Source organism: Lagopus leucura, unplaced genomic scaffold, assembly GCF_019238085.1.
Source record: "Lagopus leucura isolate 7727_CA_CO unplaced genomic scaffold, USGS_WTPT01 Super-Scaffold_100004, whole genome shotgun sequence".
Classification (NCBI taxonomy): domain Eukaryota; kingdom Metazoa; phylum Chordata; class Aves; order Galliformes; family Phasianidae; genus Lagopus; species Lagopus leucura.
The window spans coordinates 61,394,468-61,408,884 of NW_024962264.1; the positions used below are offsets into that span (position 1 = coordinate 61,394,468).

Below are 14,417 nucleotides of genomic sequence, written 5' to 3' on the forward strand. Positions count from 1 at the left end.
TTTAAACACTGCTCTCCAATGAAGTGGTGTATATTTGAGCTCACTAACAACGTGAAAAACACTTTCATGTATTCACTGAACTGCTCCTACAGGAATCCTATTTCTTCAGTAGCTTATCACAGTTTTTTATTTCCAGAAACTTACTTTAACCTAGCAGCCGTTTCTACCTAATGGAGGAAATGGTGCAATTAGTCTGAACTGCCCACAGCCAAGGAGCAGTGCTGTCATGAGGAATCATTAGATTTCAGACATGATGACATTTATTTCCTGCCCAGTCATGAAAGGCACAGTACAGATAGAATAAAAGTTTGTTATTCTGGTTAAGGTTTCTTTTGTGTGTGTACTACATTGTGTATTAAGCTCTCCTAAACTATCAGTGTCCTTTACAGAATCACATTTACCCAGAAGTGACACACGTTCAGTCTGTTTAGGATACATTGCTGAAATCCATTGACTGGTGGAAGCACTGACAAAAAAACAGGAAAGACTCCACACTGCCATTGCCACAGGTGTTCTCTGTGTGAAATTAGAGAGAGACAGCATCACCCAGTCACGGACCATTGAGGACTGTCCAGTGGTATGCAGTGTCTGGAATACCTGCAAAAATATTTCATGTAGGAATAAAGACAAGACATACAGACATGGGAAGGAGTTTAGTTTCTCCTTTAAAGGTTTACCTCATCTACAAAGCTCTGAGATTCACAGAATTGTTGGAGACAACTCTGACTAAGTGATTCTGCAGACTGGACTCAAGACACCTGTGGCAAATACGTAGGTGATGAAACACAGGATACCAAGAAGCCCAACTATGTCTGCCAGAAGCTCGGCTGGTTTCATAGAACCATATGACCTGGAGTGCCTCCTCAAGACCAGAAGAATCTGAGCAGCAGAATCCCTGCTATTAATTTTCTCATTATTTTTCCTTTATCAAGGTGATTCTAGATCCTCCATTCCCCCCAGAACACAACGTTCACAGCAGTACACCTCAAACACTGCTGAATAGCTTTTTAGATCTAGTGAAAATTATATTTGCCCCTTGTATTCAAGTACTGAAGACCGAAGAGCTGTCACTTACTTAACAGTTCTCTGAAATACGTAAGGAAAAAGATAGATATACATTACCTTATAAACTACTGTTGCCATAAATTGTGGATAAGGCTGCTGATTGGAGAGAAATTCTCCGATAACTTTATTCATTACATCTTGTGGAGGAAAAAAGTCATCAAGGAACTGTGGAAGGATTCGGGCCACTACTCTAGCTTCAAAAGGAAATCCCTTCCTGATCCTAAAAAGAATAGAAAAATAACATTTTATTATATAACTCCAGTGATCATCTTGTTGTTTTCAAATTAATCGCAATAGGAAGAATACTTTATTTTCATCTTTAGATAGGCAAGTCTTAAACAAGAATCAAGACTTCACCTCATCTTACACTAACAGTCTAGCCTAAGAAATCTAACAAAGCTATAATAAATTCTATAGAAATTGTTCCCTCACCTGCCCCTCCCCAACTTTTTTTCCACTTCCTTTCTCAAGTAGCCAACATTTTTAAGTACTGGTTTAGAAACAAGATTTCACAATACAATTGCTGAAGAAGTTCAATGAGAATTAAAAAAAAGATAGGGAGATCACTACTACTAATTATCAGAAAAAAGATCATTCTCTTCAACATTGACCTGTAAAGTGGGACTGAGCACACCCTCAGGAAGTTTGCAGACGACACTAAGCTGAGTGAAGCTGACATAACAGAAGGAAGAGCTGCCATCCAGAGACAAGCTTGCAAAGTGGACCCACAAGAACCTAATGAGGTTCACCAGCGTCCAGCACAAGGTTTGTGTAGACCAGGAGAAGAACAAATTGAGACCAGCACTGCAAAGGACTTTGGGGTTCTGATGAACAGACAGACGTGAGCATGCGCTTGCAGCCAGGAAGGTCAATTGTATCCTGGGCTGCATCAAAAGAGGCGTGCAAGGTGAGGGAGGGGATTGTGCCTCTCTGCTCTTGTGAGGCCCCATCTGCAGTACTGCATCCAGGCCTGGGGCCAACAGCACAAAAAGAACATGGTTGGAGCAGGTTCAAAGGAGGCTACAAAGGCTGGAGCACCTCTCCTATGCAGAAAGGTTGAGGGAACCGTGCTTGTTCAATTAGGAGAAGAGGATGCTCTAGGGAGACCTCACTGTGGATTTCCAGTACTTAAAGGGTGCTTATAAACAGGAGAGAGACTTACTTTTTACTGATAGTGACAGGACAAGGAGAAATGGTTTTAAATTAAAAGATGGGACATTTAGATAATAGGAAGAAATTCCGTACTCAGAGGGTGGTAAGACACTGGAACAGGCTGTCCAGAGAAGCTGTGGATGCCCCATCCCTGGAGGAGTTTGAGGCCATGATTTTCATTCATAATATCTTTGCATATTTTTCAATCAACACCAGAATGACTAATATATAACCGAGAAAAGCACTGCAAAGAGGGAGAAATCTTCAATTTACAGTCTATCTTATTTAATGAAGACTGATTGGAACATCTTCCTAATAAATGCTGCATCTGTCAATGTGCTAAGATCAAGTGAGTAACTGTTGTAGGGAATAATCATAAGAAATTTTCTGCTTCTAGTATTCTTGTTTGTTTTACTAACTCTTAGGAGTGACTTTTTCCAGCACTGCTCCAGCTCTGTTCTCACTGAGTGCAGAACTGAAACCTCATCCAGTTTTATGGAAAAACCACTGAACCCGCACAAAAAAAAAGCCAGCCATTATGCCACAAGCTACTATGCAAAATCTAACATGCTATGCTCACTTAACACAGCTTGAGATTGTCAGATCAGAACAGGGGTTATGAAATACTTCCATTAAATGAGTTCCATGTGAATACAGAAATGTTTTGTACCCTTCCACTGCAGTTACTTAACAGCCTTGGAAAGAGCAACATGTGGGTGGGGGAAGGGGAAAAGAGGTTTTAAACTCTTAAGGATGGTTTCAAAGATTATTTCCCGTAAACTAGGATTTATATCCTTGATTACACAGAAGACATCCTGAAAAGCACTTAAGAGTTTGACCTGAAGGAAGCTGGAAATACATTTATAAAGTATTACAGTTTGTGCAACACTGAGGATCAGTTAGGACATGTCTGTTTTCCATTTACATTCCTGTACATTTGAGCTGTGTTCAGCAATTCCATCAGTGTTACTGTGTATACTACAAGTATCAATTTTAAGCAACAGTAAGCAGAGAAATAACATTAATTAAATATTAGAACTGTCAGAGAAGTGAGGAGACAGTGCCAAAGAATCATTTCCCCATCGGTGCCCCACGACACATTTTACCAGGTTTCATCCTCTCACCTATCAAAAAGAACAGATACTCGTTCCATAGCCACGATCACAGATTCACTGTCGGGGGCTGCAGGATTTGCATCTGTGGAACGACTGGGGCTGACTTTTTCCTTTCCTAAACCAAAATAATTTGTTACAAATTTACTGCAAATGCCAGAATAAGACCTTTTTATCCTTGCTAGCAAGAACAATTGAAAAAAAAATTAAAATTAGCACTGTTAGTAAGCTAGTCTTTCAGCACATCAAAAGGTATTTAAAAAACATAAGATACCTGTGTACATGCAAGTCAGCATTAGCCCAAGAGCTGCCATGGCTCTGTGGGGGCTCTGCACATTCACTCTGTCCACACTCAGTTTAACCAGAGATTCACTATCCAGCCTGGAAAGCTGCTCTGAAAGGAGGAGTCGTTCTAATCCCCTCAGGACACAATGGTAAATAATGGATGGTGTTGATTCATCACTTCCAGACACCATGACTCCGCACATCTGAAATACAGAAAAAAAAGCCATCTGCTTGTTTTTTTGAGGTCACCTTCTAGCAGCGTGCTTTTACAACTCTTCTGTGAGGAACTGCATGTAGGACTGCTGTTTAAAGGAAGCCTGATGAAAATAAAGCTTACGTCACAAAAATTAAGTCAAGAGTTAAAGATATCATATGGTGGGTGATCCCAAGTTACATAATTAGCTGTGATTGTGGGAATTACAACATACCTGTATAATTCCTGCAGAGAATTCAGGTCCTACATCAAGTGGATAGTTCTCTATCAAATAGAATGCAGCTGCACACATTACTAAGATATGCTGTTGGTTATGGACAGTCACACAACTGTAAATAAGAAAAAACACTAGTAGTTACTTACATAAGTTATCGAGGTCAGGAATTGAGACAATACAAACAAGCCCTAGAAATAGCAGGTATTTTTTCCACATCAAATTTATGCTGTTTTTAAACTGTAAACTGCACAATGCATCTCCAAGTGATTTACACAAACTTGTCACATACTATAAGGAGCAATAGTTTTCATGGAAAGTCAGTGCAACATTCCCAAATATTTTTTCAGCAATATAATTTCAAACTATCAGTGCTTCACTTGTTTAGATGAAATTTATTCCATTACTGATCCTGCAGAGGTCAGTCAAGAAGTATGACTTTGACAGAAAAGTAACAAAAGGTTTAGGGAGCACAATTTACCAGACAAGAGTCTCAGAAAACAGCTTTCTCACTTCACTCTCAAGTAACTAAAAAAGTTCTGTAAATAAAATCTTAAGCTGGCTAATTTTCATTTGTAAAGTTTCAAAGAAAATGAAAAGAACTTGAGCTGTCTGAAACAATAACCTGCTCTAAAAAGGAGTGAACATGGCAAACCGTAAAGGAGCATGCAGCACATCAGCATGGAACAGATCCAGTCAGACACAGAAAGAGTGGCACTGCAAGAAAAGCTATTCCTAGCTTTTCCTAGTTCCAATAAAGCAAGCCTAAAAATCTTAATAAACTTTTTTTTTTTGGTTACTTTTTAAAAGTCAGACTAAAGTAAGCTAGTTTACTTACACATGTATTCTTTCACTTAAACAAAACCTCTCACTTATATTAAGAAGATGGTGGGAGGAGAGAAAAGTCTTACTGTGCTACTGCTCTCAAATTGGAGAGTAAATACTCGCAGATGACTGGAATGAGTTGCTTTGCTGTCTCATCGAGGAGGTCACACTCAAGGATATAAAGAATTCCATGCAGAGCCCCGATTCGACTGGGCATATGAGTGCTTCTTAAGGTAGATTCCAGCAGTCGACTTACTGGTTCAGCCACAGCTTTATCCTAAAACATTCAAAAGAAGTACTTATTACAAATAAAAACTGATAAATGTTGCCGTTTGGAAATACCTGGAAAAATTAAAGATTAGCAAAACAGAGACTGGCTTAAAATAGTACTTTGAATCAATGTCACAGGGTAATACATCAGATAAGAGATGATTTGCAGATTAACTGACTGAATTTATTCTATCAAAATAATCTGCTACGAATAATACACGCTATCCCATAATTTATAACCAACAAAGTGTGCAGAGTTATACATGCTATTAGGGATTCACAGCTTATAGAGCTTGGGCTGGAAACTGTCAGAATTATAGAATAGCTTGTGTTGGAAGGGACTTCAAGAATCATCAAGCTCCTAAACTGTTTTAAAAGCTGGTAAGTGTAACAGTCTGTGTACAAACAAATACTCTGCCACCTACTCAACTAATAGTAGGGTGCTTCCACTTATTTTTTTTCCCCAAAACCAACAGCACCTAGTTCTGCACATCTTTCTGTCCATCACTCCTACATTTAGCTAGTACAGTATGCTTTACCAAAATACAACAGCCTACTAGAATACCTGAAAAACATCCTGTACTGCTAGATTTGAACAGTGAAGTCTTATTTTTCTTGCAATGTATTCTAAGTATTTAGTAGAAATTATTTATTTTACTTTATTTTGGTATTTGTGAAGCATCTAAGATACAGGCCAGTTTTAAAACATGTGATCTTAGTTGCTCTTTTTAAGCAAGTTTTGAACATGACAGAGCATGGGACAGCATGCAGCCCTCGACTGGAATTAACCTTTTATTTTCTCCCACTTACAGAGATATGCAGCTGTTCACTTGTGAGAAAGTGTCATTAACTCACTGAGTGGGTAATTGCAGCGCAGTCAGAACAAGATGATCTCTGCAACTCCTTTAGTATGCCTGGCATCATTTCCACACACAGCACTCCCCAGTACAGGTGCTGCAGCAGTAGCTACTCAAACTACCGTCCCAAAACGTTTCAAAACATTTCTTATCACTATTATCAATACAGTGTTATGTTAGTTTCATATGGAGTTTATAGAAGCGTTAGCTCAAAAAGTATCATTTTTTTTTCAGAAGTAGTACTCTCTGAAATGTCCATTGAAAGATACTATTCTTCTCTGGCATACATAGTTAAAGAGAGTAACATTAATTTGCATTGCTAAATGTCCATTCCCTAAATACGGAATGACACAACAGAAGTAAAAAAAAATAAAAAGAGCAAGGGAAAGAAAAGAGATACAGGACTATCAAGTCAAGTGTCTTTGTATCTTAAAACAAGAAAGATCAACAACTGTCAGATTTTGCAGTGGAAGATAAGGACTAGTACACCTACACTCATCAACTTGAAATAAGTTTCCACGAGAATTTCTTACCATCCCAAGAACAGCTGCAGCCTTACAAGTAGCTGGTATCAAATACTGTATAAGAATCTCATCTTCTGATGGATGCACCTTTCGCAATTCTGTCAACGTTGTATACATCATCTCAAACTGATTTCTTTCTGTAAATAAGTCCGACACTGCCAGGAGCTACGCACAAATTAAAATTGAACACACAAAAAGCCCTTTAGTAGTCCCTTAGAAGAGGCATCTCCTTTCATTGCTAGCAAATATCCTTTAATTGACCAGATGTTTGGAAAAACAACTATTAACTGGTGCAGAATTCTACCATCCATCCCAGTAAAAAATTACCTCAAAATGATCCTTTTTTTCCCCACAAAGTTTACAAAATCAAATCCAACACAGTAAGTAATTCTGTAAAATGAATGAATGCTGCCATTTACAGTGTGTTAGAACTCCCAAAACTACACAATAGATAATCTGCAAAGACAGTTTAATCTAGGCCTCCTTATCAGCACATAATGCCTATCAAAACACATTCTTTAGTCTTGCTTGTATACTTTGTCACTTTAGTCCTTCAATACATTGTTTTTTGACTTTTTTTTTAGGGAGAAAGAATAAGCAGAACCCTGAAATATGTTTATTTGATTGTAACAATCAATTGATATGATTGTAAACAATCAATTTTAAAAGGACTGTCACATGACATTAGGATGTCTGTAATGCAGTAGCAAAATACTCAAATTCAGGTGCTTACATTGTTTCAAATGTTGTAATGTTACAATTGTGCAAGTTGTATTTCCACACTAACCATGTAATACCAATGCCAAGAAAAAAACTTTTTTTTTTTTTAAAGTCAGCATTTCTTACATATTAAAAGATCCTTTACAAATGATGTTTAACTCCAAAGATTTGTTAACATACACTCAACAATTCAGAACAATATTTTAGACTTACTGATCGCACAACTTCACTGATCAATATGACTGGCGTTCTCTTGTTAGGGTTTGATGGCAATATCCACTGACTATATAGTTCAAGTAAGAACTGAGAACAAGAATGTATATCTACACCAGCCCGATGCTTCCTGCAAAGCACGATAAGCAGCAAGGGTTAAAATGGCTGTTCTTAAGTTCTGTCAAAATGCTCAGGTTAAAAAAGGTTTCAGTACTTACATTTTTATCTTATTTGCATCCAGTGTCCAATTAAAAAAGCTGTTTTACTCAACTCTGAATTTTGGTTATATAAAAGGTTATTTGATAAGTTAAAGGAGAAACAACATACCTGGTGTTAATAGGAGAGGTTGGTGGTGAGGAAGGAACAGGTACATCATTCTCATCTTCCTCATCCTCACCCCACTCTTCTTCTCTCAGTGGAGTGATATTATTTCCTAACCATATGGAATGTATAGAGACCTTACAGCAAGATTAAAAAAAAAAAAGGGAATTCATCAATGTCCTCAGTCGGATTAGTAAAATTCCAGAAGTCCAGTATATTTTTCATTTAAATTACAGCATGTGAACATAGCTTCAAACATCATCTACATGAACTGCACATCACAATTTGTTTAAACCTTTTTCAGTGTTTTAGTTGAACTTGGTACGATGTGCACACATCATTCAAAGTTAACACATTAGATCCTAAATCTAAAGCAAAGTGAATGTATTCACAATTCATACTGAGCAAGAGAATAATTAAGAAAAGTAATGACTGCAACTCAAACTAATTGCAATTTAACCTTTCTTCTGAAACGAGAACAGAATGCAATGTTAATTACTTTCACTCAGGCTATCTATAAAGAAAGCCTCTATGTTCTTCAGGTTTTCTTTATAAAATTTAAGAAAATCCCTATGCATTTAAAGTTAAAACAACACTGCACAGTTGTCCAGTAATTTCTCTTTTCCTAAGAACAGCTGTATGCTTGCAATAGCAAGTTAAAATCCAAAAGCTGAAGTTAAGCCTAATACCACATGGGCTTTTTAACACATAGGGCTGAAGAGTAGAATAATTCCATAGCTGGCTCAAAGGCCGAGCACACACACAAAAGCAAAACTTCTGAGAGGTGGATTAACTGGCTGAGAGGAATCATGCAATTATTATCTACTCTTAATGTCAGAGGCCTTCATTTAAACTTGATGTTAAGCAACATTTCTCATCTGGATTTTCAAGAATTAGAAGAAAATGTAATAAAAGTCAAGTTCAAAGTTAAGTTTTAACAAACCTGCCCCAGTTTATAATCCATATCTCCTATTTCTCGTTCAGTATTGATTTGCAATAAGAGTTTTTCATGGCTGATAAGAGCACCTAAAGCAAAATAGAAGGCAATTTTAAAATATATATATATATCTTAAAATGGCTTATTTTCTTGCAAACTGGGTTTCAAATTCCTAACAGTATCATTTCTACTTTTTACTTGAAGAGAAATTTACTCCCTCACCCCAACAAAGGCACCTACCTGTACTAACAGGAGAAAGTGATGGAACAGGGTCCCAAGCTTGATATAAGTGATGAGTAGCAATATTATCTCTCTTAGATACCATTGCTTGGATTTCTTGTTCAACAATTCCCCTGATAACACTTAGCTTCCTCCCAAACCTGAAAACCCAACAGAAATTGATTAAAGCAGATTTTCCCTTTAACAATTTTGTGCAAGTCTGACTAGCTTACTCTACAATGTTGCACATCTACGCTTACTGGCATTTTAAGGGATGCTAAAACTGAGAAATGTTTAGAGATACATTCTGCACACTGTTGACTAAATTTTACATTCATTGTCTTCTTCCAGATACTGTCTTTTTACTCAGCAAGTTTATGCGACTTCTGTGCAAACAGATCTACCTTTATACACACATTAAAAAAATAGTCTGTGCATTTTTGCTATAGCTAGATTAAGCTAAATGTAACTACATATTACTCACAAGTATGAATTCACACACTTCCAAGTAAGTGGAAAAAAAATACCTTGTGTCCAGAGCTTTTAAAGCTTTGTTGCGAGGCTGCTGTTCCAAACAACTGACTGCTGGATTGCCTGCAACAGGTATTGTCATTGCACTCAGCACCAAGGAAGTTATGGCTTGTACTGCAAGAACATTAATTTGGGTCCTCTCTGTATCTTCCTGTAAAATGAACTTACTGTAATTTGAATCGGAAAAAAAAAAAGAGTCCTGAAAACCCTGAATATAAATTACCATTAACAAGCCTGGCTACTAGACTTCCTCCTAGCCAGATATCTAGCTATCTAGCTGACACTGACAGGCGCAATGCATGCAATGCACAGCAACTAGATGGAGAGGCATCCTTCCATCACTGAAATTCTACATGGACACTCTTATCCTAACAGCATTAAAACCTCAAGGTGTCCATTTCAGAGAGTTCAAATTGTATATTTTTCTTGTTTGAACCAATCCATTAGTTTCCTGTTGAAACAAAGCATCAAATGAGACCAAATCTGAGTTGGATAGCTTCTGAAGTTTCCACATTAGCTAATTTTATTCACAACACTTTTAGGAAAACAACTCAAACTGATCACTGATTTTTCAGCAGCATTTTTCTGGGTATCTTTAACTAGATACAGTCATTACTCTAATGCTGCTTTCAAACCACAATGCTACAGATTCAGTATTTAGCACCACTGATAGACAGGCCTAAACTCACATGGACATGCAGACAAGGAACTAAAACCAGAAGTAGTCTCCATTTTGGTCACTACTTTTCTGTTTGACAGACTTATTAACAGAAACAGCTTTCCTTAGTTCCAATTAAAATTTAATTTAAAAAGCACTCAGTGAGCAACATTACCTCTTGTTGGTTCTCTTCTTGGTCCATTACAATAGGCTGAGTCACAAGTACACCAAGTAAAGTAGCCCAAGTCTCTTCAAACTGGGTACGGCTGATCCATCCTAAGAAAACACAGCAAAAGCCATTTATGTCTTAATACAAAACTAAACATGAAACATTAAGCCTGTGGAAACAATGTGCTATTTCATACTGCTTCCTCTTCAACTGAGAATTTTTGTAATCATTACAAATTAATTATAAACTGTTCTATTTTAGAAAATAAAAAATTGGAAGGGCTCTGAACAATATCATCTTCATATCAGGTTCTTTCTTTTTTTCTTTCCTATTTTTACCATACATATAGATATTTTGACTGTCCAGTGTTAAAAAGTATGGCATCTATCAGGTTTTCAAAATAGAGAAGCATCCAAAAGCTGGACTTTCTTTGAGGACTAATGTAGCACCAAACTCAGTCATCTGCTAACTTCACAGCACAGGCAAAATGCTCAGTAAGAGCCAACTGCATTCAATTTTAATTTTGTACATACCTAGTGTGTTAATGCGATAGATGAACTCTTTAAAGATTTCTTTTTCTTGAAGAAATTCTACTGGGATTTCAGGAAAAACTGTGCCAAAGTCACCTGCAGGCTTTGGCGACCAGCCTAATTTCCAGACCTGAAATACAAAGTAAGAAAGATAATTACTGTTCCAAAACAGTAACAGCACTAACATGACAATAATACTTGCATATAACACTATTCAAATGCAATGAGACACAAATCAGTAAAATAATTCTCCAAATAAAAAAAACATTCAGAAAGATTACATAGCTAATGCAAGTAGCACATTTTGCACTTTTTCTCTGCATATTTCTCACTATGAATTATTTAATCCTACCTTCTGAGCTAAAGCATTAAAGAAAATGTTGCTGTCACATATTTCAGTTTAAAACTTAAGTTATGCTAAGTACCAGGTAAGACCTGGATTGAGTATAGTAATACAGGGATAACAAATAACAGATGGCTAAAGGAGCATAAAGATGCATCTGAGAGAGGCCAAAGAAGTCTTCATTTATGAAATTAGTATCTTTTGCCATCCCCTCATAAACACAGTGCTGAGAAACTCTACATAGGGATCAGGAAATCCACTTCTGCTTCACCTCATAAGAACTTAGATACATTTCAGATGATTGTTTTTTAATGTATCAACTTAAAATCATTTCACAACATTAACAATACTTTTGAGGTAATCATGAAGTGTTATTAAATCCACATCATGTCTGCCAAAAAGGACAGACTGAAATACTTTGTCCAAAGGATCTACGGTAACTTAGGAAAAATGCACAATCTAGAAGTACCTGCATGGGATGCCATGGTACCACCACTGAACACCTCACTTAGTTTAGACACTGGGACCACCTCAGCATCCTTGCACCACTGTGGTACTTACTTAGCATGCCATCAAATGAACTTGTGAATCAATGTCAAAGACATCCATGTATATTTTGCACTCTTCCCAGGTTAAACAATTTTGCAGAACAGAAGGAAATATTAAACCCTATAAAAAATCCCAAATCCTTGCCTAATTTTCTTTCAATTACTGCCTGGATATTCATCCAAGAATGTAAGGAGCAAATTACACCCCTTTCTAGTTAGAATTCTTACTTCATAACTTTGTTTCATATCTTTACAATGTTTTACTATTTAGAGTTTCAAAACCTAAACTGGGTGATCAAACCAGATACTGCTCGAGTCCTAATAATATGTAAGTTAAGATGCCGTCTGGTTTGTTCATGCAAAAAGTTCTCCAGAAGCTTTTAGAGCCTGAAAATTAAACATAATGAACATACCAAGGGAGGCACTCTTGTGTAACTGTTCACTAGAGGCAGCCTTGCTAAACTGATGATGATATTCTTGAGAACAGGAGTAAGAAATGCTGGGATACTGCTGTTTCTCTGATGACCCAAAGCCAGAGCAGTCTGCAAACATTCCACCATCTCAGCTATCATTTCACAAGCTGCAGTAATGTGTTTCACTTCTTTTGGGGGAGAAAAAGAAATTTATTTTTATGAATCTATTTCAAAACACACCAGTTAAATTCATATAAAAAGAAGTATAAAAGCTTAATTAAAATATATGCTAAGCAGTACAAAACCACACTAAGGACATAGACAAAAAAACGTTCTATAGCAGTTAGCTAGTTAAAAAAAAATACTACCAAGACCTCCCCTGCAATTCTTTGTATTGCTTGCCAGTCTCAGTGCTAGAGAATATCAATAGCTGAGATCTGCCAGAAAAACACGCAAGAAAAGCAGAAAATATGCAAGTTTCCTAACCCCAGCAAGAGCAAGCCACATTGAACAGAGCTTTTCTTACAATGTAAAGTGATGAAACTCACTTATCTCATAAGAGAGCACTTTCATTGCTGGCTCTGAGCTAGATCTGATAAACAGGTCCATTCTCTACATGGAAATGAAATCTTACACTAAACAACCACAGCTGGATATAGAAGACAATGCTGACCATTCTAGAGGACTTGACTTTCACCCAGTACTGTACTCCCATTAGAGCAGAAAGACAGAAAATGAATCTGTCATTTGTTTTTAAAGACATGTTAATTTTCAGATTCTACCCTCATGGGAAATTTAAAAATCCTACAGCATTTTAAAAAGCTCAGTCTGCACAATGCTGCACAGCTGACAAAACTGCCCAAAGAAAAATCTCCATTAACGTTTCAAGCTTTCAAGTAAAAAATGCATGTATGAAAACTGTCAATCTATACCTGATAAGCATTTATCAAATAGAAGCTTTCAGATGAAATCTTGTTTAAAAAAACAACATCAGTAACTGAAATTTTTCTTTTGTGAAAATCTAAAACAAACGTGGAATTCAATGCTTACTTACTGTGCATGTTTGAATCAACTTCATTCTCATTTAAGCCTTTTGAAACATTCTTCTTTCTTTCTGGACTAAGAAGTTGATTTCCAGGTTCGACTGCAACTGAATTTAGAGAAAAATATATATAATGGTAGTATCTTTTAAATATCATCTTTTTAATATCATACACCCTTTTTTTTTTTTTTTTTTTTACTTTCAGCAGTAAAAAATTTACATTTCCAAGGCACTTGCTGAGATCAAAAATAAACACAAAGTTTGAAGTGTTAAATTAAAACACTCAAAATAAAGCATCACAGAAGTGACTGGAAAGGACTCACAGGATATACTGCAAACACCTAGCATTGAATCAGTGGAACTATTAAGAATTTTTGTTTCATAGCTGTTCAAATGGGACTCACCTGCTTCTATGATAAACTTAATGCAATTAATTAAGGAGCAAGCATATGTCACATTAACTGCAGAAGCCAGCAAATTCCAGAGGCCAGGCTGCTGTAAAGTCAGACAGCAGCAATCCAGAGCAGCTTGCAGATCTATACTTATTGGAAGTTGGTCATGTATTAAATGCCATGATAACGCCTATGAAAAATAAACAATTGCTATTAGAACAAGATTCTCAAAGCATATCACTTGATAGTTGAAGGTTTTTGTTGGCTTTTGGTGTTTTTGTTTGTTTCCAGCAATACATAATATATATGTTTTTAATAAGTAAGCTGTACAGAAAAAATGATTTTGTTTCTTGAGAAAACAGAAAAGTACAAGAAAATGAAGAGCATTATACAGAGGGGAAAAAAAGAAAGCAAAACAAAAATTAAACAAACAAACAAACCCTTGTATATCCAATGTCCCAGAAACAGTGCAGGGCATTTTTCCAAAATGTCAAGATCATTGTATCTTTCAGCCAATTTCTTTTTGTAAAAAGCTACCCTCGCCCAATAAGCCCACCTCATTTTCTGGCACAGATCAAGTAAAAGAAACATTGAATAAACTTCTGCAGTAAGACAAGTTGCCTGGATCAAAATTCATTCCATGGTGATCAAATTAAGTCAAAGTTGGTTCCCTCCCAATGTTTCATCACATCTTTATTTACGCTTTAGTTTCTTACCTCTATTGACATCACGACAAATTTCAGGATGTCATCCTCTTTGTCAGGAGGAACACGGAGAGCGGTTGGTAGTCTGGAGAGTAACAACAAGTACTGAGCGAGTGCACGACAAAGCGTCATCGCAGACTGATACATCATCTCATCACC

General features: G+C 36.6%; 1 protein-coding gene across 5 annotated transcripts in view; it reads right to left on the minus strand.

Moving 5' to 3' along the window:
- HTT (huntingtin) overlaps positions 1-14,417 on the minus strand; it is a 78,534-nt gene that overhangs the window by 4,622 nt on the left and 59,495 nt on the right. For 3 of the 5 annotated variants that reach the window (XM_042870875.1, XM_042870876.1, XM_042870874.1), the window contains 18 exons: positions 14,271-14,416; positions 13,567-13,744; positions 13,175-13,270; positions 12,121-12,308; positions 10,820-10,946; positions 10,293-10,393; positions 9,456-9,610; positions 8,950-9,089; positions 8,716-8,798; positions 7,779-7,909; positions 7,452-7,581; positions 6,528-6,683; positions 4,954-5,144; positions 4,043-4,157; positions 3,604-3,817; positions 3,342-3,447; positions 1,123-1,285; positions 437-597 (listed from right to left, as the gene is read on the minus strand). In XM_042870875.1, the coding sequence (XP_042726809.1) occupies positions 437-597; positions 1,123-1,285; positions 3,342-3,447; positions 3,604-3,817; positions 4,043-4,157; positions 4,954-5,144; positions 6,528-6,683; positions 7,452-7,581; positions 7,779-7,909; positions 8,716-8,798; positions 8,950-9,089; positions 9,456-9,610; positions 10,293-10,393; positions 10,820-10,946; positions 12,121-12,308; positions 13,175-13,270; positions 13,567-13,744; positions 14,271-14,416 (2,581 nt within the window). Of the gene's footprint in view, positions 1-436; positions 598-1,122; positions 1,286-3,341; positions 3,448-3,603; positions 3,818-4,042; positions 4,158-4,953; positions 5,145-6,527; positions 6,684-7,451; positions 7,582-7,778; positions 7,910-8,715; positions 8,799-8,949; positions 9,090-9,455; positions 9,611-10,292; positions 10,394-10,819; positions 10,947-12,120; positions 12,309-13,174; positions 13,271-13,566; positions 13,745-14,270; position 14,417 lie in introns of those variants that run through there. The other 2 variants (XM_042870878.1, XM_042870879.1) reach the window with 2 other exon arrangements.